Source organism: Octopus bimaculoides, chromosome 24 (genome assembly GCF_046866305.1).
Source record: "Octopus bimaculoides isolate indiv1 chromosome 24, ASM4686630v1, whole genome shotgun sequence".
In the NCBI taxonomy this organism is placed as follows: Eukaryota; Metazoa; Mollusca; class Cephalopoda; order Octopoda; family Octopodidae; genus Octopus; species Octopus bimaculoides.
Window position 1 is genome coordinate 30,585,134 of NC_142951.1, and position 26,638 is coordinate 30,611,771.

General features: G+C 36.9%; 3 protein-coding genes across 10 annotated transcripts in view; 2 read left to right on the top strand and 1 right to left on the bottom strand.

Moving 5' to 3' along the window:
- The window catches only part of LOC106883896 (NAD(+) hydrolase sarm1), a 126,064-nt gene extending 121,633 nt beyond the window's left edge, over positions 1–4,431 (top strand). For 2 of the 3 annotated variants that reach the window (XM_089341407.1, XM_089341409.1), the window contains exons 7-9: positions 2,102–2,291; positions 2,923–3,044; positions 4,076–4,394. In XM_089341407.1, the coding sequence (XP_089197533.1) occupies positions 2,102–2,291; positions 2,923–3,044; positions 4,076–4,271 (508 nt within the window). In that variant the 3' untranslated portion in view covers positions 4,272–4,394. Of the gene's footprint in view, positions 1–2,101; positions 2,292–2,922; positions 3,045–4,075 lie in introns of all 3 variants that reach the window. The other variant, XM_089341408.1, reaches the window with a different exon arrangement.
- A 9,434-nt stretch (positions 4,432–13,865) lies between these two features.
- Positions 13,866–25,616, top strand: LOC106883898 (centromere protein V). 2 transcript variants are annotated; one of them, XM_089341400.1, is made up of 5 exons: positions 13,866–13,979; positions 17,158–17,249; positions 19,602–19,671; positions 20,722–20,836; positions 20,954–25,616. In XM_089341400.1, the coding sequence occupies exons 1-5, from the start codon at positions 13,929–13,931 to the stop codon at positions 21,067–21,069; spliced, it is 444 nt and encodes a 147-aa protein (XP_089197526.1). In that variant the 5' UTR covers positions 13,866–13,928; the 3' UTR covers positions 21,070–25,616. The 2 variants fall into 2 exon arrangements, with proteins under 2 accessions (XP_089197526.1, XP_014790523.1); XM_014935037.3 differs by lacking the exon at positions 13,866–13,979 and adding an exon at positions 14,129–14,387.
- Positions 24,307–26,638, bottom strand: part of LOC106883899 (uncharacterized) — a 13,759-nt gene continuing 11,427 nt past the window's right edge. For all 5 annotated transcript variants that reach the window (XM_089341396.1, XM_089341397.1, XM_089341399.1 and 2 more), the window contains exon 5: positions 24,307–26,638. This exon is cut by the window's right edge and continues 317 nt beyond it. In XM_089341396.1, the coding sequence (XP_089197522.1) occupies positions 26,012–26,638 (627 nt within the window). In that variant the 3' untranslated portion in view covers positions 24,307–26,011.

Consider the following 26,638-nt stretch of genomic DNA (forward strand, 5'->3'; position numbering starts at 1 on the left):
TGCTTGTAAGAGAGTAAAGTAGTCATTGGTGGCGCTGGTGGTTAGAGTGGTCATACTATTGCCAACGGCAGCTGTGGCGGTGGCGGTGGTGGTGGTGGTGGTGTTGGCGGCAGCGGTGGCGGTATTTAATGATAACGGTGATTGCCATTTCCGTTTGATGGACCAACCACCGATGCAACTTGCATGTGGCTTCTTGAAGAGAAGAAAGAAAAGAAAAGAAAAAACAGGGTCTACACGATTCTTAATTGATAGCTTCTTTCTGTAAGGCTTGATAAAACAGTCATTACCCCGCATTAATTGGTAGTTTACTCTGGTGGTGGTGGTGGTGGTGGTGGTGGCCGCGAAATGGCAAGTGGAGGTTGGGTCCATCAAAGACAGATTGAGTGTTTGTGTGTGTGTGTGTGTTATCAAGTGCCAACAGCTTCTTAGTCGTCGTCATCGTCATGGTCATCTCGTTGCCATGGTGGTCATCCAAACACTTTCGACAGGCAAAGTCAAAATATTTCTTTCATCACCCACCACCACCACCACAACAACAACAACATACCACAAGAGATAGAAGAGGATTAACATGTTTCGGTGGGGAGAGGAGAGGAGGGGAGGTGGGGTGGGTTTTTTCTTTGTTGTTTGTTTTGCATTTTGTTTCCCCCCTCTCTGACCCCCACCTCCCCAGGAAATCTCAACTGTATAAAACAATGCAAGCATGAGGAACAAAGAATGTGTTTGTGTGTATGTGTGTGTGTGTGAGAGAGAAAGGGAGGGAGAGAGAGAGAGAGAGTGGGAGGGAAAGAGAGAGAAAGAAGGAGAGAGATAGGGAAAGAGGAAGAGAGAGAGAGAACTAAAAGAGAGAGAGGGAGAAAGAGAGAAAGAAAGAGGAAGAGAGAGTGAGAGTAATGATATAGCTGACAGATTAGGAGATAATTTCCAAGTGAAAAAGCATGAGGTGTGCTCCTCGGAGGAGTTCGGTGCAGGCTATGATTTACATCAAAAGAATCCACTGGAAAATGCTATCAGCAGGGAAAATAATTAAATGGTGAGGCTGGACTTAAAAACAATGCATTAAAAGCTGCAGTAAAGAACTAGCTGAGTGGCGGGGACGGCAGCAGCGGCGGTGGTGGTGGTGGTGGTGATGGTGGTGGTGGTAAAGAAATGTTATGGACAAAAACGGAACAGTTGTTTTAGCTAATGTTTGTTATGGTCATTCATTGCTGTTTATTATATTAGTATTGTTGGTGTTTCGGTGATAGAAGTTTAGGATGTTGTTACATAACGACTTCACAGTGTGACATAGCATGTGCATAACAGACATGCATATGTGTCTGTGTGTGTGTGTGTGTGTGTGTGTGTGTGTGTGTGCGCAGGAGTGGCTGTGTGGTAAGTAGCTTGCTTACCAACCACATGGTTCCGGGTTTGGTACCACTGTGTGTGGCACCTTGGGCAAGTGTCTTCTACTATAGCCTCGGGCCGACCAAAGCCTTGTGAGTGGATTTGGTAGACGGAAACTGAAAGAAGCCCGTCGTATATATATGTATATATATATATAGCCGGTTTCAGCCAGGTTGGCATCAAAAGGGTTGAAAATATCATGGTGACATTAACCCTTTTGTGACCATATTTCTGTTGAGATGCTCTGTGTTTCTTTCAATTAATTTTAAGTATAACAAAGAATTTAGTAAACTAACTTAGTTATCATTCAGCTAGTATTAGGAACATAAATTTGAGAGGTCACGGCTCCGATACTACAGATATGGGATTAGATGGTAGCAGGAAATGACTGCAAGACGAATGCTGGATGCTGAGCCAACCAGCAAGGAGACCTAAGGGTAGACCAAAAATTTGCAATGGTTGGATAATGATCCATAATCTCAGTTTGTCTCACTTGGGAACCCAGCCAGAAAGTGTAAGGATGATTGCTTCTGATAGGACCCTATGGACAAGGTGTCTCAGGGACCAACCAACCCCCACCCACCCCCACAACTCACCCAGGCATAGCAGGCAGACAAGAAGGATGGATGGATGGATGGAAGGATCAAATAAGATAACTTTGTCTTTCTTTTTTAAAATAACCACTGCCCCTTTTTTTTTTCGCCTTTCATTCTAGTTTACTTAAGGTTCACTTACAACTCCGAGGGTTTTCAGTTTTCCTTGATATAGAGCGGCTACGAGCGGGTAAATTCGATGTAGGTTTGCTAAAGAGTGTACAAAAAGCCAGAAATTTCATCCTCGTCCTCACACCTCAAGCCTTAGATCGTTGTATTGGTGATAACGAGAGGAAAGACTGGGTCCACAGGGTAAGTTGACAATTATCTATTTATACATGGTTATATTTGTCTGTTTTTCATTTAATTAATTATTATCAATTTATTATTATTATTTTTACTTTATTATTATTATTATTATTATTATTATTATTATTATTATTATTATTATTATTATTATTATTTCCCTGCCAAATGATAATGATGTTATTAGTGAGGGTGCGTGGCCTGGTGGTTACGGTGTTGCATTCGTAATTGTCAGATTGTGGTTTCAGTTCTCAGACTGGGTGGTGCATTGTGTTCTTGAGCAAAACACTCCATCTCACGTTGCTCTGGAATGCTTTCGACACCTGACATGTGGCACACTGCACACCTGTTCACATGGAAAATGTGAGCTAATGTACAGCACGTACATTTGATCTCTATAAACAAGCCTTTTGTCCAGGTCATTCAACAAAAAACTGAAACACTCATACATCATCTTCAACGAGAGTCCATCATTATTATTATTATTATTATGTGTGGCCTTCTTGTGAGAAGCTGTCGATCAAAAGGTAAAGATCCGAAGGATTATTATTATGATTATTGTTGTTGTTATTGTTGTTGTTCTGTCACTTCAAGGTACTGATAATTTTTTCGTTGTTTTCTTTGTGTCTATTTGCAGGAAATTGCCGCAGCGTTAGAACACAAGTGTAACATAATTCCTTTAATGGACAATTTTGACTGGCCTCCTTGTGAGAAGCTTCCAGAAGACATACGTTCTGTCACATGTTTTAATGGAGTCAGGTAAATAATTAATATCACCTTGTTATTGGCGGTTGGATGTTTTTGTTTTGTTTGTAAGAGTTGAGCCATGTAAAACCAAAATCGTATCTGTGGCTTGTGCCTCTTGACTGGCTCCCGTGCTGGTGGCATGTAAAAAGCACTGTCCGAATGTGGTCAATGCCAGCTCCCCCTGACTGGCTCTCATGCCGGTGGCACGTAAAAAGCACCATCCAAAGATGGCCAATGCCAGTACCCCCTGACTGGCTCTCATGCCGGTGGCACGTAAAACGTACCATCTGAATGTGGCTGATGCCCATACCCCGTGACTGGCCCCCATGACAGTGGCACATAAAAAGCACTATCCGAATGCGATTGATGCCAGGCCCTGTGCTGGTGGCACATGAAAAGCACCCACTACACTCTCAAGAGTGGTTGGTGTTAGGAAGGACATCGAGCTGTAGAAACATTGCCAGATCAGATTGGAGCCTGGTGCAGCCTCTGGCTCTCCAGACCTCAGTCTTTACATTCTGAGTTCAAATTCCACTGAGGACGACTGCCTTTCATCCTTTCGGGGTCAATAGAATAAGTACCAGCTGAGCACTGGGGTTGATGTAATCAACTCGCCCCCACCCCCCATACTTGTCGGCCATGTGCCAAAATTTGAAATCATCATCATCACCGAGGCAGTGAATTGATAGATCTATTATTGCATCGAACAGGATGCTTAGCAGCATTTCTTCTGACTCTTTACATTCTGTGTTCAAATCCTGCTAAAGTCAACATTGCCTTTCATCCTTTTGCAGTCAATAAAACAAAGTACCAGTCGAGTGCTAAGCCCCTTCCCCTTACATCCCCATGACTTAGTGGTTCAGCAAAAAGAACTGATAGAATAACAGCCAGACTTAAAATTAAGTGTTGGTTTGTTCAGCTAAACGCTTCAAAGCAGTCCTCCAGCATGGCCACAGGATTAAAGGTATGAATACACCATGAGAGCGTTACTAATATCACTTCAATTAATTAATTTGATTTATTTATTTTTTTTTTAACCCTAGGTGGATTCACGATTACCAAGATGCCTGTGTTGACAAAATCGAACGGTTTTTACGAGGTGACGTGAATGTGAAAAGGGGACAGCTTCAGTCCTTAAGTAATCAGGGATCGTTTGAAGACCCAGTAATGGCACAGTTCAAGTGGAGCAGCAGCAGCAGCAGCGAGAATGATTCCCCACCAAAGAATTCCCCAAGTTAACTAAGATCTTTTACCTAACCGTTTCTTTGTAAATAAATAAATATGTAGGTATATGTATGTGTGTATGAACATATATATATATGTTCATATATTTGTATATATATTTGTATATATATGTGCATATATATATATGTATATATATGTATATATATGTATATATATATCTATATATATATATATGTGTGTACATATATATGTGCTTACATATGAGTATATATATGTTTATATATATAAGTGCATACATACGTGTGTGTATATATATATATATATATATATATATATATATATATACACATATGTAATGCATATATATATAAATACATATGTATGCATTTATATATATATATATGTATGCATATATATATATATATATATATATATATATATATATATATATATATATATGCATACATATGTATTTATATATATATGCATTACATATGTATGTGTGTGTGTATATATATGTATATGTATACATACATATATATGTATATATACATATATGTACATATATACAATATATACTTATTTCATCTATATATATATATATATATATATATATATGCGTACAAGCATATCTATACCTATATGTGTATATACGCACATATACATACATACATATACACACATGCATACACACAAATACATATATGAATTCTATTCACTAATAGCTGCTATTTCACGTAACACTCAACACTCACTCCTTGGTGCCCAGAACAAACAAACAAAAAAGCTGAAACTTTAGAGAAGTTTTTGAATGAAATTTGGGCCAAAATTGTAATGAGTTTACTTTTAAAAAATTGATTATTTTTTAAAATTATTTCCATTTTAAATAATATTTAATGAAATTAAACACTACAAAATATCTCGGAAATAACTTTCAGGCATTAAAGTAAGAAGCATAATAATAATAATAATGATGATAATAAAAATAATAATAATAGTAGGTTTGTGAACAGAAAATGCAGTAAGACTAAATGACATTTTGGACAAAATATTTTACAATACCTTTCCCTACCTTCTTAGTTTTTGATGTGTGTGTGTGTGTGTTTATGCATATTTTCATATATATATATATATATATATATAATATTATTATAAAATCTGGTAATTATTCATATATTAATTAATATCGATTAATTATCAGGAGGCCAGCACATCTAAAGAATCAAAGAGATTCAGAAATATTATCTGCAATCTCAGGGGATTAATGTACATTTTAAAAAAATAACGTTGACCACTAACGTGGACAATATATTTATATATATATATATATACATATATATATATATATATATGTATATATATATACACATATATATACACATATATGTATTAATGTTTGGTTTTGTGTTCCATTAAAATAAAAACAGATTTACACTAATCTTATGGGTTACTCTATACTTTTGTAGAGTACAAATTTATTATTCTTAGACAAGAATGTTGTCGACAGTGACTTCGAAGTTTTGGCCAGCTAAGCTACCATTGAACTTAGCTGGTCGAAACCTCAGGGTCACTATCAATGATATTCTTGTTTAAGAAAAATAAATATATGTGTGTGCATGTGTTGAATGGGTTGGGTGTCTTTTCAGTTTTCATCTACCAAAACCACTTACAAAGCTTTGGTTATCCTAGGACTACAGTAGAAAACATTTGGGCAAGGTACCCTTGTGTGTGTATATATATATATATATATATATATGTATATATTATATATATGTATTATATATTATATATGTATATATAAATGTAGTACCCTTGTGTATGTATATATATATATATATATACATACATATATATATAAATTAAGGTTTACTTTGGAGTATAGCCCTTGATTTTGAGCTCAAAGTAATAGCTATACTCCATAGTAAAACTTAGCATGGAAAATAAACACTGCTAGCATGTCTGTAATGTGTGTGTGTGTGTGTGTACACATATATGTATTTATATGTACATAGAAAGTACAAATGTACACTTATACAGTACATATGTATACACATATGTACACTTCTACAGTACATATGTATACACATATGTACTGTATAAGAAGGTTCTTAGGTGTCTGTCCAAAATGTCTTAGTGCTGCTGCATTTTCTATTTCTTCCTTTACTTCTGCTCAAAATAAAACAACTAAGAATCTCTTCAAATCAAAACTTGCCGCAAAATTACTATGATGGCTTACATAGTGACTATTGGACTATTTGGTCATGAGTTCAAACCTCGCTACTGAACTCTGTGTCGTCTCCCTGTCACGGCACAGACCCCCTGCTTGCTTCAGTCTGTTTCGGAAGACAAGAGGTTACTACTCTCACTTCGGAGGTTAGCGAGAGCTTAGTAGCAGGTAGAGGGCCATTTTAGAGTGTAAGAATTAACCAAAAATAAATGAAAATAATTCTATTGAATAGGCGTGGCCAAAGAATTATGTGCAAGGCTTGAGGTTTACAAATCATGAAACCCATGCTAGCACAAGTTAATGAATTTGGAACAAAATTAAATTCGTTGTCTTTAACTGTAGAGCTCTTGTATCTATTATACAAATTTTCTCCATGTTCAAAAAATTTTTTTTTTTTTTTCTATTTATTTATTTATTTATTTTTGAATGATCTTTAAATGTAACTGATAATAATGACTTTTGATATAATTCTGTCATTTATTCTGTGAGTCTGTTTTTCCAAATTCCGGCTTATGACACTAGCCGTTTAGTTAGTCCATGGAAAATTCTAGATAAAAATTTGTTATAAAATGTATAAATGCATATGTATGTGTGTGCATACATACACACACACACATGTATATATATATATATATGCATACATACATACATGCATACATGCATGCATATATACATACATATACATACATACATACATACATACATACATATATATATATATATATATATATATATATATATATATATATATATATATATATATATATATATATATATATATATATGTATCTATATGTATATATATATATATATATATATATATGTATATATATGTTGATTCTTCATTTGTTGCAGTTTTACGGTTACTTCGCCATCCTTTCCTCTATTTTGTCTGGCTTTGTAAAATGGTTTGAAATCTAAGGAACTGATTTTAAATGTGCAATCATCATCATCGTCATCATCATCATCATCATCATTATCAACATAACCTTTCAAGAAAAAAATAATACTTGGAAAAGAAAAAAAAAACGCTGTTGATATTACAGCAGTTATGCTTAATAAATATACAAGAAATAGTAGTCAGATCTCCACCCACCCCCACTTAAATTTTACCCCTACTGTCTTAAATAAAGAGACGGACACATTACATGTTGTAGTCCTAATACTTTAAAAATGTGTAGATGGTCAAGGCTGGCTTGCCTTTGATCATATCTTCACTCGTTCAGGATTGGCCAGAGGCTAAATGGCCACAATTAGAATTGAATCAAGATTAAATTTTCCTTAGATGTCAGCCATTATATGGCCTGCTATACTCTTGTTCATGTTATGATTGTTTCTTCAAGAAAATATACTACCTCGTTATGATCTGATCTTGTTTTCTGTAATGACTTCTCCATCCTGGTAAGGGTTTATGACAGTATCAAGTGCTTCAATTGAAAAAATTACTTGCAAGGAGCCCATAACCTGTTCGTGCACTGCACCGACCTTTCTGTTTATTAGACACCTGAGTGAGAGAGTAAGACATCAGTGGATGGAGACAGCTCTGTATGACAAACCCTCTCTCTCTCTCTCTCTCTCTCTCTCTCCCCCTCTCTCTCTCTCTCGCTCTGTCCCCCTCTCTCTCTCTCTCTCTCTCTCTCTCTCTCTCTCTCTCTCTCTGTCCCTCTCTCTCTCTCTATCAATTAGATGTCCTGTGAGGGCAAATATTGATGAAGGCAATCTTCAGAAAATAAAGCTGTATTAGCATTTAATTTGATAACTATTTGATTTTACTTAATTATACAGAAAAATATGTGTGTCTCAAATGAGCATTTTTCTGTGAAAAAATCGTAATGTTTTTGGGGGTTTATTTTTTAAAGCAAAAAAAAGAAAGAAAAATGAAGCTGATGTAATTAATATTGTAACATTTAATAATTATTTATTTATTTATTTATTTATTTTTAACATATGTGTTTCTCACATTTGAGAGTTGTGACTGTCTCTTTAATCTGAGGGTACCTTGATGAAACTATGAAGGTACCCTGAGATTAAACATGAGCATTTGAACAAGTTTGAAGATATTAGCAGATGTACCTTCCTGTTTCCTGATGAATATATCGTATTTATAATATGATAACAATGACCTTCATTGGACAACATATAACAATGGTATTCAGATCTGTAAAAAAAAAAAAGTTTTTTTCTTTGTTTTTTTTTGTTTTTTTTTTTCCTAAATTAAAAGACCCTACTTTAGTCTTTGCTGTGATTCTTATAATTCTCTATTGATAGAGAAACATTGAATTTATTACATACATATATCCAAAAGCATGGATAACTTTCAAATCATAGAAGGACGTTTGTGTTAATTTTTACATTCTTGCCTCAAAAATAAAAAACAAAAGAAATTTTTAAAAAATAACTGGACATATTTATTTCTTTGAAACACTTTTTTTTTTTTTTTTGGAAAAATTAATCAAGAACTACAAAAGCAAACCAAAAAATTTCTTCAAATATAAATACCTATTTGGCAGATATATTCAACGCTGTTTGGTGAACCACAATGTAAAACCTCAAAAGCTAACAAACACTAATTGCTGCTCAAAACATGCCATCACTGATTTCTTTGGATTTTTCCAGATCTTACCTCACACATACACACACACACACACATGTGCGTGCGTGCGTACATGTATATAATAAAAAGCAGGAGCTAAATGGACAATGGCAGTTCAATACATGCTACATAAGTTTCCATGGCATGGTACTTTATTCATAATTGAAGCGTTACATATATAATGGTGTCTTAAATGTCAAACGAGCCCCAAAATAATAAATAAATAAATGTCTTGCTCAAATGTGGTGTCTCCCTGACATCTCATAAGTTTACTGGTACAAATTTAGAATCACTCTGTGTGTGTGTGTGTGTGTGTGTGCATGCATGTGCGCGCGTGTGTGTGTGTCTACTCCAGGTCAAATGTTGACCTGAAATAATTAATGTTGTTGACAAATAGCCATAAATATATATATATATATATATATATATATATATATATATATATATATATATATATAAACAAAAATATTATTATCTACTGAATCTTATTTGATGTTGCTATTAGCAACAATTTGATTTATTGGATGTTTGAGGAGGTGGGAGGAGAATCTAGCTATAAAATTACTGTTTCAAGAGGAGAGCAAGGGGAGAGAACTGGAATCTCCTCAAGTAGAATGACCAAACAGTGTCAGCTTTGTTAAAACTTTTTATGTATCCATATTAAACATTCTATAAGAATTTCTACATTGCATTATTTTGACTTTGCAAAATTTCGCCCACCACAAATGGCTGAGATTTGAAAGCTATTAAGCCTTTTGTTCAATAGTTCCTTGCCTTTTTCTCTGGCTTCAAAAGACCTCCATTTAACAACCAATAGAGTTGATTCTTGTGATGTTCCTTGTTAATTTAGGAACATTATTGGGGTTGGTCGTTCTTAAAATGTTGAAACGTAAGCAAGTTCTTACCAAATACATGTGACGATATTTACTTTGTCTTTCTCTCAGTCATTTAATCGCTCCCCACTTTCATTTTGATCTGCTGCTGTAATCAGACGATACAACAGTGCTCCGGTGCCTGTCTTGCTTTTCAATGACTCTAATTTGTTGAGAAGATGCATCAAACCAATTGATTCCTCCCCGCCCAAGACATGATGTCGGCCTAACATACGATTTGCTTCTTGTAAGTTCTGAATTCACTTCAACAGGCTGTTAAAGAAAAAAAAAACACTCTTCAGTTATACAGTGCTTCAACTGATTATAACAGCAGCAATAGGCTGTGGCTCCATATGTGACCCACTCACCTGTGGGCCAACTGAATCGTCAAGATACTAAATGTGTTTTTTCTAGGGATGCTGTATAGTCAGGTCAACAGGATACAAACTGTCAAAGCCTTTCGTTGATACATATATACCTTAACCCTTTTGATGCCAACCCCACTGTGACCACCTCTGCGGTCTATGATACTAGCTTCCTGTTTTGAAGTGATCTAAATTAAAAGTTCATGTTAATTTAAAAACGACAAAATTATTTTATGAAATTCTCCACAATTTTCAAAATTAATTCAAACAAAAACAAACATATTTCAACAGAAATATGGGAACAAAAGGGTGTTAAAAGTGGAATGTATTTTCTGTAAAAAAGAAAAAAATGGAATATTTTATTTTCACTGAGTGAGTAAAGATCCTTAGACTCAAATAAGAAGCCCGTTTTTAGGCATATCGGTAATTACAAAGTGATTTTAATTAATTTGATAAAATATTTGACGAAATTACATTGCTGAAACATTGCCTGACAAACAGAAAAAAAAAATTTTTTTTTTAAACATGCTGGAAATTTTGTTTGGTGATAAAAAGTTTGGTTGTTCCTTGAAAATTTGAAATGCGGCTTAGATTTGCTGAGAAAGACCAGATACCATGAGAAAGTGTTACAAATCTGCTCAGGACATATGTAAGAAACTGCCAAGAAATCTGTGAATACATCAATATGACATTGGTTTGGTAACACAGTTTTTCAGGGGTTTTTTTTTTACTACAAAGAAAAGCTGTGAACTGTGTGTGTAGTTTTTTGTTTGATTTCTTTAAAGACATAAAAGGAGGAAAAAAAGGGCAAGGCAAGTCCTTCGGTCCTTTTTTTTTCTTTCTAGGGCCTCAAAGACTGATCAAAGGAAGAAGTTATCCTCAGAACAGAGACCAGGCCCAGTCCCCTAATACTCGCAACAAAATGGGTCCTACAGAGATACCCAAAGTCCTAGAGCTATGAAACTTTATCTGATTATTGATGTCAGAAACAAATATGTACAACATAATTTAAATTTCACTATGAGATGGAAAATTTCTTTTTTATATATTTTTGTTCATTTTATTTTTTTTTTTCGCCCTCTGACTTCTGCTTTGTTTCATTGACATTTCTAGTTATATTCATTTGAAAAAAAAAAAAAGAAAACGAACAATAAAAATTCCTTTAAATATGCATTTATTTATTTGCTTATTTATTGATTGATTGATTGATTGGTTTATCTTCAAATTGTTGTTTCCGCTCATTTCGAGTTTTTTAACCGGGAACCCACTTCATGGTAATGTAAGAAGAAGAAAATGCCATTACACTTACATCAGTAGCTTGATTGCAAAGTCAAAATTTGAAACCAATATGAAGAAACATATTTACATACAAACACACACACACACATATGTGAAACAGCAAGCAGAGTATAAATCATGCAACTGCCTCTGATAAGCACTAACAAAGAGAGAACTCAACACATTTGTAGAGTAAAGATTTTTATTGTGGGTCTTAATTCAGTGCCTCACAGGAGCTGGAAGTTTTGGATAATAATGGAGGTCAAGTGACAGAGTGGAATAAAACGGACACGCGGTGGCGGTGGCGGTGGCGGGAGGGTTAAAATTTTCAAGCTGATTAATTGATTTTTTTTTGTGAGGGAGGTTCTTTGTACATAGCAGGTGGCTGAGGAATTTTTGAGGAACAAAGGTTTGTGCTATATACTCAACACTTCCACCTCCTCCCCCACCCCCCACCCCACACACACACCGACCAACAAGCGAATCAATTAGCTGAGAAAAATCAACAACCCCTTTACAGCACCCTAATAACACCCTATAACCTACTTCGTGCTATTTTCTAACCTTCGTTGTATTCAGAAACAGATTTACTTACCCTGAAATGCTTTTACTCCCAAACAAACCTCCACCACCCACCCTCAACCCACTATGCCATCCCACCTCCGTACTCCCACCCCACATCTTCCCCACTTAAATCTTTGTCTTGGCCTCTCACCAGGACAGTTTCTGTGGAAATATTTTAGGCATTCAAGGATTCGTTTTCTCACAGGTAAACCTGTTGTACCTTCCCCCATCCTTTCTGTTTAATTGCCTCATCGACCGATGCTGCGTTAATTACGCTGCTTCTTTGATTGACTAATTTAAATCTATCCATCTATGTTTTCATTTAAAGGCCAAAACAAACCCTTTATTTCACACACTGTCCCTCACCTGGAAGTTTCAGGTAGGGAGTAAGACGATTACATCGACCCCAGTGCTCAACTGGTACTTATTTCATCGACCCCAAAAGGATGAAGGGCAAAATTGAGCTTGATGGAATTTGAACTCAGAGCATAAAGGCAGACGAAATACCACTAAGCATTTCACCTGGCATGCTAATGACTCAGCCAGCTCACCACCCTATTTATAGTGATAAAAATAATCCTTTCTATTATAGGCACAAGGCCTGATATTTTGGGGGAGGGGAGTAGTCGATTACATCAACCCCCAGTGTTTCACTTAATTTATTGACCCCGAAAGAATAAAAGGCCAAGTGATCCTCGGCATAATTTGAACTTACAACGTAAAGATGGACAAAATACCACTTAACATTTTGCCTGGCATGCTAACAATTCTGCCAGCCTGCTGCCTTAAATGATAATAACAACCCTTTCTATTATAGGCACAAGGCCTAAAATTTGAGGGGAGGGGACTAGTCAATTAAATTGACCCCAGTGCTCAACTAGTACTTATTTTATCGACCCCAAAAGGATGAAAGGCAAAGTCAACCTCAGCAGTATTTGAACTCAGAATGTAGCAACAAACGAAATACTGCTGAGCATTTTGCCTAGTGGGCTAATGATTCTGCCAGCTCACCACCTTAATAATAATAATAATAATAATAAAAATTAAAAAAAAAAAAAAATAATAATAATAATAATAATAATAATAATAATAATAATAATAATAGGCCAGTTGATTAGATCGACCCCAGTACGCAACTGGTACTTAATTGATCGACCCTGAAAGGATGAAAGACAAAGTTGACCACAGCGGAACTGAATGACGGGCAAAAAAACAGCGAAGCATTTCATCCAGCGTGCTAATGATTCTGCCAGCTCACTACACCACCACCACCACCACCACCACGATGATGATGATGATGATGATGATGATGATGATGATGATGATGATGATGATGATGATGATGATGATGATGATGATGATGATGATGATGATGATGATGATGATGATGATGATGATGATGATGATGATGATGATGATGATGATGATGATGATGATGATGATGATGATGATGATGATGATGATGATGATGATGATGATGATGATGATGATGATGATGATGATGATGATGATGATGATGATGATGATGATGATGATGATGATGATGATGATGATGATGATGATGATGATGATGATGATGATGATGATGATGATGATGATGATGATGATGGTGGTGGTGGTGGTGGTGGTGGTGGTGGTGGTGGTGGTGGTGGTGGTGGTGGTGGTGGTGGTGATGATGACGATGACGATGATGATGACGATGACGATGATGATGATGATGACGTCGACGATGATGATGATGACGACGATGATGATGATGATGATGATGGTGGTGGTGGTGGTGGTGATGATGATGATGATGATGTATTGCCTATGGAACTCTTTGATTCCTGTTTTACTCTACTGGACCTACAAAGCCATTTGGTGTGTATAAAAAAAATCCTACTGAATTTTTATTATAAAATATTATTAGGAATTATATTTTTAAAAAAAAATTAAATATTTTGTGTATTGTAGAAGTATGGGAGCCAATTTATAGCACAAATTTTAACAACAAAATCTTATACAGATCCCCAAAGGCCATACGAGCCCTGGTTTAGAACCACTAGTTTATACTGCACGTTTGTGTGGATACATGTCTGTCATGTGTTGTACTTGAAATAAATAAGCTACATCATGGTCCTTCAAGAATTATTAGAGATCAAAGACCTTACATTGATTATTCGAGCGCTCTTAGATAACAGCTGCTCTTTGTACAGTCTTGGCGAATCTTATGGTTTGTTATAAACGGCTGCGTGGGTTGAGTGTAATATGTCATTTATGAAAATGGAAGTAAGTATGCGAACGTGTTTTTATTCTTACAATTATTGTTACCCTTATTGGTGTTATTTTTATTATTTATAAATGTTTATTATTCATAAATTATTGCTATTTTAAACAACAATAATAATAATAGTAATAATAGTAATGACAGTTAGGTTTAACGAAAGAATACCGGCTTTTTTATTATTAACCACAAAGTGTTGACAAAAAAGATTGAGGGCGGTGCAGAACGAAACAAGGTGGGTTTACATAAAAACACATGTAAGCAAGAGAAATAACTACAACAACAAAAATTCAAACACAGGAAAATTTCTCTAAAAGTTAGGAGACGTCCGAGGTTTATTCTTGGAAACTCCCCCAAAATCACGGTCACTCTAATCCCTAAAGCAAGCGCCCTCTCCTAGCTGTCGTTCTGTCTACAGATGCATGCCCGGAACAGGTTCGTTTACTCGGACAGTGCTTGTCACACTCGTCCGCTTTTCAGTAATAATAGTTTCAGAATTTAAGCACAAAACCAGTAATTTTAAAGGGTGGGGAGTCAGTCGATGCTGTAAATTCCAGTACGTGACCCCGGGGGCAGAGATGTAATTTCTAAAAAGTTGAATACAGAACATAAAGAGCTGCAACTAAATACAAGGTATTTTATTTTACTCGCAGCTGTTTGTCGGGGAGGGGGATAGTCGATATCATTGTCTTTCGTACTTGACTGGTACTTTATTTTATCGACCCCGAAAAGATGAAAGGCAAAGTTAACTTCGGCGGGGCTTAAACTTAGAACGTAAAAACGCAAAGAGCCGGACGCCTTGCGGTATTTAGTTATACTTCTATTCGTTCTGGCTTTACATCAGTGGTTCCCAACCTGTGGTCCGCAAAGGTACCAATGGAGGTCCGTGAACATGTTAAGCTGACAGGCCTTTCAATATCCTGGGGTCCGTAGGAAAACTCATTTAAATAAAAGGGGCACTTGGTTGTGAAAAGGTTGGGAACTCATTGCTTTACGTTATATCGAGGTTAAAGGTTTTTTCATCCACCCGGGGTCGATAAAATCACTCAGTAAAACATTCTTCAATTTAAGACAGTAAAATGTTAGCTGAAGGAAACTTTGACTGGTATTTGTCGCAAGCCTAGTGACCGACCATGTAAAGCAGTGATTTTCAACTGGAGTCCATATAAGATACTTTTTGTTAAAATTTATATGCACTAAATTATTTATACTTCTACACTACACTAAATATATTAACATTTGTCTCATGTAATTCCTGATAATGTTTAATTCTAAAAGTATAATAGGACTTTTTAAACATCGAATGGCTATGAGGGTCAACCTGACTAAAATAGGAATCAAAACGATCCTTTGGTGAAAAAAAAAATGGTTGATAATCACTGATGGTGAGGTTATTTTTGTTGTGGTTGATGTTTTGGCTCCAGGTCAGTCCCGATTGTAAAGTAATACATTCAATATAACTTCCAAATTCACGAATTTGTGCCTGTATTAAAAAAATTGCTTAGGGTCGAAGATCTCGATTAAGCATTTCCCCACTCAAAATTGCTGGCCTTATGCCTAAATCATAAATCATTGTTATAATTTATTAATTTCTCTAAAGTTATTGATCGGTATGCAGAATATGTGATTTGGTTTAGATTCTGGTCCTATTAAAAAGTATCAGAAATTTAACGATGTTGAAAATCGCATAATTCAACGAATGCGGCAGGGGAAGTAACTCTGCTGTATTTTTATTTTTCTTTTCTCTTTGGGCATGAGCGCAACTGGTAGTTACCCAAGGGGCCTCACAGACATGAGACTCAATTCTGCATATCTTCTGGCTTGTTTATCAATAAATACAATAAGGCCCTGTGCATTGATTTGGGGAGATATGCAGCTCTGTGGTTAGGGTGTTTGGACTCATGAAGTAAGATTGTGGTTTCAGTTTGTGGACCAGGCGACATGTTGCTTTCTTGAGCAAAACGTTTTTATTTCACGTTGCTCCAGTCCACTCAGCTGGCAAAAATGAGTAACCCTGCGACAGAGTAGGGTCCCATCCAGGTGGAGAATATATATAACTGGGAGACTGGGCCTTATGAGTCAGCATGATTCAATAAGATAACTTTACCTTTGCACACTGATTTGCTTGGGGGGGGGGGCATAATGCTGCTAAGATGGCCATGGCTCTGGTACCTCGTTTATCATTCTTTAGTCCTGTGTGATCCTATGATCAAATACATTCAAACCGAAACCATTTTTTTTTCTTCTTCATGTCGTGTATCTAGGACTACATCGTCCGGTGTAACTTTTTAACACGAAAGGTGATTTTATGGAGATTTTGGTTTTAGTTCTTACAGGAAGAACTGCTACTTTTAGGGGTTCTCTCACTAGCTCATTGTCTAGTTATTCAACACCAAGTAGCCACCATGAGGCTTATGATCATAAACATCTCGACCATGCCAGCTTCATTTTTCCTCAGATATATTGCATAAATTGACTCCCCATTTTTTTAAAGACTAGAATGTGATTTAAGAGACATTTGACTGCTATTTCTAGGAAGCCAAACAACTATAGAGCAATAGTTCTCAAATGGGGTCCACATGGCCCCTGAAAGTCCATATAATATTTTGGGGGTTCCACATTGCAAAATAGTATTTTAAGGGCTCCTGAGAAAATAAGTGCCAAAGAAGCTCTGGGGTCAATGTGATCGACTTACCCCCAACCTCCCCAAAATTGCTGGCCTTGTGCCAAAATTTGAAACCAATATTATGCTAATGGACATATGTTGCATTGCAGATCATTAAAAAAGCATACTTTGGTGGCTGTCACTGTGGAGCGGTTCGATTCCAATGTTGGGCACCAGAAACATTACTGGTTCTTGAATGCAAGTGAGTTTCCTTATTTATTTCCTTCAGGGGTTTTTTGTTTTGTGCCTGAGGTAGACGATGACATGCAGTTTGCCCAGTTGTTTAGTGTGGGATTGGTTTGTTAAAACCTGTGGAAGAAAGGATGGTGATATGCAGGCTCATTATAGAATTGTAACTGCATGTGTTATTGATAGCTGCATGTATGTGTGTATCTATATATATATATATATATATATATATAGTTATTGCCAAGTCAACATGGCAGTCCCAAAATTAGGACGAAAGCTGCCGTGAATTAGCTCCAAGAAGCCATCGCCTCTAGCTAGCTATGTGACACACGAAACCTGTGTCCTTTATAACCATATATATATGGGCATATGTGTATATGTATGTGTTTGTGTGTATATATATATATATATATATATATATATATATATATATATATATATATATATATATATATATATATATCTGTGTGTGTTGAAGGGGCCAGAGGAGCTGGCATCGACCACGATTGTATGGTGCTTTTTACGTGCCACCGGCACAGAAGCCAGTCACGGTGGCACTGGCATCAGCCACATTCGGTTGGTGCTTTTTACATGCTACCAGTACAGGGCTCACAACTACAATTTCCATTTGATTTGATTTTCATATTGCTGATGTTGATGTACTTGACTCACTAGGTCTCCTCAAGCATGGCATGTCACCCTACAATCCAAGGTACCTTTGAGTGGGCTGGTTATGTGACACTGGTGTAGGTTGCAGCTGTGGACTCACTTTATTTGCCGGGTCTTCTCAGTCACAGCATACCTCCAGAGGTCTCTGTCTTTTGTCATTGCCTCTGTGAGGCCCAATGTTTGAAGGTCATGCTTCACCACCTCATCCCATGTCTTCCTGGGTCTCCCTCTACCCCGGATTCCTTCCACTGTTTGGGAGTGGCACTTCTTCACACAGTTCTCCTCGTCCATCCACAGTACATGACCATACCAGCGCAAACGTCTCTCTTGCACGCCACATCCGATGCTTCTTATGTCTAACATTTCTCTCAGGGTGCTTACCCTCTGTCGTGTGTGCACACCGACATTACACATCCGGCGGATCGTGCTAGCTTCATTTCTTTCGAGCCTACACATGTCTTCAGCCGTCATGCCCCATGTTTCACTGCCATGAAGCATGAAAGTTCGCATGGCACATAAAAAGCACCCACTACACTCTTAGAGTGGTTGGCGTTAGGAAGGGCATCCAGCTGTAGAAACACTGCCAGATCAGATTAGGGCCTGGTGCAGCCTCCTGGTTTCCCAGACCCCAGTCAAACCGTCCAACCCATGCCAGCATGAAAAACGGACGTTAAACGATGATGATGTGTATGTGTGTGTATAGATGTTTATTTGGGAATATGTGTTTGTGTGTGTGTGTATATGTTTTTATATGTATGTATATGTTTTTATGTGTGTATATGTTTGTATATTTGTACATGTATATATTTGTTTATGTATGTGTGTCTGTGTGTATGCATGTGTGTGAAAGCACATGGCTTAGTGGTTAGGTTATTCAGTTCACAATCATAAGGTCATGAACTTGATTCCCAGTGATACATTGTATCCTTGAGCAAGACTCTTTATTTCGCGTCACTCCATTCCACTCAGCTGGCAAAAATAAGCTGTACCTTTATTTCAAAGGGCCAGCCTTGTCACATTTTGTGTCACACTGAATTTCTTTGAGAACTACATTAAGGGTACACGTGTCTGTGGAGTACTCAGCCACTTGCACGTTAATTTCACGAGTAGGTTGCTCCGTTGATCGGATCGACTGGAACCTTCGTCATCATAACTGATGGAGCACCAATTAACATTTGTGTGAATGTTAAAATTCCATGCTTTGCAAGGAAAAGTACTGAGCTATGGCCAAGCATGTTTGTCGCCATTTTCCTTTGACTACAAATCTGGTAAATCTACATTTTCAAAAAACACCATCTTCATCTTCTTTGCCCATTTATTCCTGAGAAGGTTGTAAAACTACTTCTCTCTTTATAAATGTCCTTGAAATTCCACACTGCCTTAGCTTTGTTGCATCATTTTATTTAACATATACACGCTCACACACAACCCACATTAGACTCCTCACTCATACCGTTATCGAACTGGTAGTCTAACAGCAGTCCTTCAGTACTTACATAGCCTCACACACATTTTGGGTCCTCTGGACACCAAAATCTCTCATATATATGTATATATATATATGTATGTATATATCTATACGTGTGTCTGTGTTTGTCCACCACCACTTGACAATTAGTGTTGGTGTGTTTGTATACCTGTATGGTACTATAATATACTGTACTGTGTAGTATTCTTTCCTTTCTTTCTTTTATAGTTGCAGTATTTGCTTTGTGAAACACAATACTCATTTTATTGTACATGAATCAAATATGGAAATACTCAAGGTTGGCCTCAAATTGTCTTCTTTCTTTACAAACAACTATAGCTTCTTTTTTTTGTTGTTGCTGTTACTTTGGTGAAGGGGTATAAAAGAAAAGTGGTAAAGTTACCTTCTTGAGTCATGCTGACTCTTAAGGGCCGGTTTCCCAGTTTCCATGGTGAATATATATTCCCTACCTAGATGGGACCCCGGTCCATCGCAGGATTATTTATTTTTGCTATCTGAGTGGACTGGAACAATGTGAAATAACATGTTTTGCTCAAGAACACAACATGTTGCCTTGTCCAGGAATGAAAACCACAATTTTATGACCAAGAATCCATCCCGAACCACTAAGCCACATGCCTTCACAGCACGCGTGTGTGGTGGTGGTGGTGGTGGTGGTGGTAGGGGTCATAGCATCAATAATGAACACACACACTGGGGGTTAAAAATTGATACTATTGACCTTCAGTACTTGACTGGCACTTTGTTTTATTGATCCTTTGGAGGATTAAAGGCAAAGTTGATCTGAGCAGGATTTGAACTCGGAATGTGAAGAACTGAAAGAAATGCTACTAAGCATTTTGTCTGACACACAAACAATTCTGCCATCTCACTGCCTTAATAATAATAATAATATTTGTTTCACATATTGGTTCAAGGCTCAATGATTTTTGTGGAGGGGCTAAGTCGATTACATCAACCCCAGTATTCAACTGGTACTTTATTCTATTGACCCTGGAGGGATGAAAGACAAAGTTGTCCTCAGCAAGATTTGAACTCAGAATGAAAAGACCCAGAAGAAATACAGCAAAGCATTTTTTTTTTTTTTTAATGCTGTAACAATTTTGCCTGTTTACTCCCTTCTTTTCAGTTTTGGAAGCCCTTGGATAAAAAAAAAAGGGTCTGGAAGCTGTCCTTTTTTTTTTTCATTAAATTGTGAAACAAAAAATCTAAACCCATTTTGATGGGTTGGTATCAAAAAGGTTAACGACTTTTCTGATCCAGTGTCCTCTAACTTAGCCCGTTTAATTACTATTCCTCGTCATTACTATATTTTTCTTTTATTCAGGGAGAAGAAAACTTGACCACATATCGATTCAACACCATGACAGCAAAACATATGTTCTGTAAAATTTGCGGAGTACAGAGTTTCTATGTGCCTCGTTCAAACCAAGATTCTTACGGTAAGTCACAAGCAAAATAAATATATTTGGATCTGAAATTATTTGCAATTCACACAAAAATTTTCTGTACTTTAAGACTTCGAATTCATTTATTTCTCATTTGTTTGTTTCTCACAGGCATCAATCCTCGCTGTTTGGATTCTTATGAGTCTTTATCAATGACAACTGAATATTTTGATGGCAGACATTGGGAAACGTCCTTTACCGAGAAGGCCCCACAGTCATTTAAGTAACAAACTATGCTTACCTAACCTTTAAGCTTTCAGATTATTGTCAAATGTAATGCTTATTTATCCACATTTATTTTGAATTAATTATGTATTATCTTTTAAGATAAGATTTTGATGATCTGATTGTATATTTCTAGAATGACATTGTAGGGTAGGTGTGAGAGGCTAGATGTGGCCAGTTAAACCCTTTAGCATTCAGATTACTCTGTCAAATGCAATGCTTATTTATTCACTTTGCTTTGAACTAATCACGCATTATCTTGTAGCTTGGAGATTTCAACGATGTGACTGCTTATTTTTAAAATGACATTGTAGGGTAGGGATGAGAGGCCAGATATGGCCAGTAAAAACCTTTTAACATTTAGATTATTGTATCAAATGTAATGGTTATTTATTCAGTTCATTTTGAATTATTCATGCAATATCTTGTGGCTTGAAGATTTCAAAGGATGTGATTGTATATTTCTAGAATGACATTGTAGGATGGTGAGAAGCTTAACCTAAAACATGTAGAATATTTGGGCTGGATATGGCCAGATTAAATACTAAAGAGTTAAGCTCTTATCGAAATAACTTTTGCTGATTTGAGAAAAATATGTTTGGAAACATATCCTTTATACAGAAACTGTTCAGATAAAAACAATATATATATATATATATATATATATATATATATATATATATATATACATACATAGGCGCAGGAGTGGCTGTGTGGTAAGTAGCTTGCTTACCAACCACATGGTCCTGGGTTCAGTCCCACTGCGTGGCATCTTGGGCAAGTGTCTTCTGCTATAGCCTCAGGCCAACCAAAGCCTTGTGAGTGGATTTGGTATACGGAAACTGAAAGAAGCCTGTCATATATGTATATATATATATATATATATATGTATGTGTGTGTATATGTTTGTGTCTGTTTGCCCCCCCCCCCCCCCAACATCACTTGACAATCAATGCTGGTGTGTTTGCGTCCCCGTAACTTAGCGGTTCGGCAAAAAAGACCGATAGAATAAGTACTAGGTTTACTAAGAATAAGTCCTGGGGTAGATTTGCTCGACTATAAAGGCGGTGCTCCGGCATGGCCGCAGTCAAATGACTGAAACAAGTAAAAGAGATATGCATATACACACACGTGTATCTTTATGTATATTATATACATGGCTCAGTTGTTAGTGTCTTGCTCACAATCATGAGGTAGTGAGTTCAATTCGCAGACCGGGCTGTGTGTTGTGTTCTTGAGCAAGACCTTTTATTTCACGTTGCTCCAGTTCACTCAGCTGTAGAAATGAGTTGTGATGTCACTGGTGCCAAGCTGTATCGGCCCCTTTGCGTTTCCCTTGGATAACATCAGTGGCATGGAGAGGAGAGGCTGGTATGCATGGGTGACTGCTGGTTTTCCATAAACCCCCTTGCCTGGACTTGTGCCTTGGAAGGGATCTTTTATATGTATATATTTATAAATTATATACATATTTTTCTACCTGTCTACATATCTAACTATACATATATAAAAGTGTAAAGTCCCCCTTCGGTCATGAAGGACCCTGGGATTGCACCTAGAAAGTTCCCCTCCAGGGCAGAAGTCTGGGCAAGGTTGTTTATGGAAGACCAGCAGTCACCAGTGCATACCAGCCTCCTCTTCTCTCCTCGTCACCCTGGTATATATGACCGATATTCCTCAGTCATGTGGGGAATTAGTTACTATCACTGATATTGTATTCGGATAAACTAGTAGATCACTAACACACGTGCCTTCCCCTTGGAAAATGCTTCTTTCTGGAACATTCCTATTCATAATGTTTTTCCTCTACTTCCATCCTTTTTGAAAATTAACCACATGAACATTCTAATCTTTCTTTGCACTTCAACAAGGTTCTCAAAAGCTACAGGTTTCGAGTTTACTCCTTGGCAATCCTGTAGTTTCAAGGTCAATCCTATCATGTGGTACTTCAAACAAGTGGCTTGTACTATAGCCCCAGGTCAACCAATACTTTGCAATCGAATTTGGTTGATGGAAACTGTGGGGAAGCCTGTCATATATGTATGTGTGTGTGTGTGTGTGTTTGTCCTCTCCACCACTTGGTGATCTGATCGGTGTTAGTTTGTTTATGTCCCTGTAACTTCACAATACAGCAAAAGAGACCAAATCCCATCATATACGTATGTGTATGTTTATCATCCTCTCCACCATCTGGCAGCGACCAATGTTGGTTTGTTTACATCCCTATAACTTAGCAGTTCAGCTAAAGGGACCAATAGAATAAGCACTAGACTTACTGGGGGTCAATGTTTCATAGCATCTATATTAAAATCTTAGTGAAGGCACGTGGCCCAGTGGTTAGGCTGTTGCACTCACAATTGCTAGATCAAGGGTTCAATTCCCAGATCGGGCAGCACATTGTGTTCTTGGGCAAAACACTTCATCTTACATTGCTCCAGAGCCCTTCTGATCAGTGGGGAGTGTTGGCTTACTTGCCTAGCCATCGAGGTGGCGTCATTTGATGGCTGAGACAATGCAAAGCGCATAGTGACCAGTGATGTGCAACGACATTTGATAGTCTGGTTGGTCATGTGACCACGATATTAAAATCTTGGCTGTTGACTTTTAGTTTATATCTTGTTTCAGTCATTGGACTGTGGTCATGCTGGAGCACTCTCTTGAAGTGTTTTAGTTGGACAAATTGACCCCAGGACTTATAAGGGTTTTTGCTTTTTTTTTCAGTTTGGTATTTATTTTATCAGTCTTTTTTTGCTAAACCACAAAGTTAAGGGGATGTAAACAGTCCAACAGTGGTTGTCAAGGAAGGGTGGGGGACAGCCACAAAGATACACACACACACACATATACACACGCACACACATTCAACAGGCTTCCTCATAGTTTCCAGCTGTGAAATTCTCTCACAAGGCATTCGTAGGACCAGAGCTCTAATGGAAGACACTTGCCCAAGGTGTTATGAAGTGGGACTGAACCTAAAACCACATGACTGCAATGTGAGATTCAATATGGTCAACTGCATGGTGTGAGCTGTTGTAGTCACTCTACTGTCTCATTTCTCAGTCAAACTGATGGTTATAATTTGCTAAAACAATTAGCAGTGTATCTCCTGTTTTCTCTTTGTTTGTCCATCCCTCTGACATGCACTTCAAAAGGTCAAATTAACTGCTACGATGCATTCACTATGGTTGTGTTTTATTTTCATTTCCATGCAAACATTTCTAATAAACTTTAAGTATATATATTGTTTTTTTTTTCAATCCCAGATAATAAATTTTTATTCAGTAATAAACATTTCATTATAGGTTCAATTTCCAGGTAGCTACAGAACTTAACAGTTAAAAAAAGAAAACTGGGGGGAATAATACAATAATCAACAAGTAAAGATGGGTTTGAAAAGGTCAAGCAATAATAATAATAATAATAATAATAATAATAATAACACTAATGGTTTCAAATTTTGGCACAAAGCCAGTGATTTCTTAGAAGGGAAAGGGTAAGTCGATTACATCGACCCCAGTATGCAACTGGTACTTATTTTATCAACTATAGAAAATGAAAGGACAAAGTTGACCTTGGCGGTATTTGAACTCAAAATGTACAAACACAGGAAGAAATGCTGCTTAGCATTTTGTCCAATGTGCTAACGAACGATTCTGCCAGCTCACCACCTTAATAATAATAATAATAATAATAATCATAGTAATAATAATAATAATAATAACAACAACAACAACAATAATAATAATAGAAGTGAATCCAATAGATATTTGGAATATTAAACTTGTAACAATATTTACATTGGAAACATGGTGAAGATTATTATCAATAAATAGGTTTTTTTTTTAAGTTAAAATAAATAATGATTGAACATTATTATTAAGTACAACAACAACAACAACAACAGTGGTACATGGGTCTGAACTGTTTGACAATGAAAGCCGGGAGGATTTAATGTTTTCGACAGGGTGCAACAACAGGTCTATAAAGTCGCTACCACAGAGCTAATTGGGGGGTACGTCTACAATGCGGTATAGGGGGGCGGCGGCGGGGGTGACAGGATCGCAGAAATGGTGGGAAGGGGCGGGAGGAGGGGGAGGAAAAGAAAGATGCATAGTATGGGGTTGGTGGAATGGGAGGTGGGGGGGAGGGAGAATGACCAAATGCTTCGATAATATTCAAAAGAGAAAATTAATGTTAATTATTAATTAATTAATTAATTAATTTATAATAATCATTGCAATCCTCGTTATCATTGCAGATTCGAAATGGAAACTGAATTAGAATGATCAATTTCTATATTTTTAGATATGTGTGTGTGTGTGTTTGTGATGGTCAATGAATGGGAAAGAAATTAAATAGGAACAAAAGTTTTGTATTTAGGATGTTTGTGTGAGTGTGCATGTGTATATATATATATATATATATATATATATATGAGAGAAAGAAAAAGGATGGGAAAGAGAGAGAGAAAATGTGAGAGAGAGAGAGAGAGAGAGAAACAAAGAAAGTGATAATCGATATTTTAGAGATGGGGGCGGAGGGGGGGGGGGGGGAATAAATTTCAGCGAGAGAAAGTGTTAAATTAAAAGTAGAATGAAAATTTTTATATTCAGGATGTATGCATGAGTGAATATTTTATAATGTGTGTGTGTGTGCGTGAGATGGGGAGAGAGAAAGAGAAAAAGAAAAAGGAGATAATAATTTAAACACAGAGGAGAGTGGGAGTAAACAAGTTTCAGCAATAAACTCGTTAAGTTAATTTGTGAGTTGTTTAAACTTCATAAGATGAATACGACGAAACAAACTTTCTACGTTTTTTTTTTTTTTGAATTCTGCGATTCTTACTTTAATTTACTAACAAAGACTAATTCTGTTTTGTTTTTGTTTTTTTGGGTTTTTTTTTTGCTTTTTTGCTTTTTTTTTGGTTTTTTAATTTATTTTTTTTTACTTGTACTCGGTGCTTTTAGTGTGGTGATGGTTGCCCCTCCAACTATTGTCAAATCTTGCTATCGACTCCACTGCTAGCGTCTCTAGTTGAGGACCATTACATTCACAGGACTGTTTTCTAAAGCAGTGTGGCCTGACCACATTTTTGACATAGACGTGTTGTAAATTCTGACCTTGTATTTGGTTGTTATTCTGTCGAATTGGCGGCAGCAAACGAGATGTTGGCTTCGATTTGATAAGTAGCGAAGAAGACCCAGCCATGTTGGAGGGATTATTATTATTATTATTATTACTACTACTACTACTGCCATTGTTAGTGGAGCAGTTCCCGTTGCCGGGATGACGGTGCTTTTGATAAAGCTCACGGTTAACATACTGGGAAGATGTCAGCTCCATGTGGTCTTGAGAAGAGGAATTCTGCACTGTGACTATATGATGAGGGCTACTCTGATGTAGAGCATGGTTCCGAGAGTTAACGCTGGACCGTCCCCCGGATGACGACAGCGGAGAATGCCAACCATCGTTCATTTCCACATCATCTGACCGACTCTTTTGCATGTAACCACGTCTCGAATGCCTGCCACCTGAAGAGCCTGGAGCATTCTTTGGTGGGACAGGAGCAGA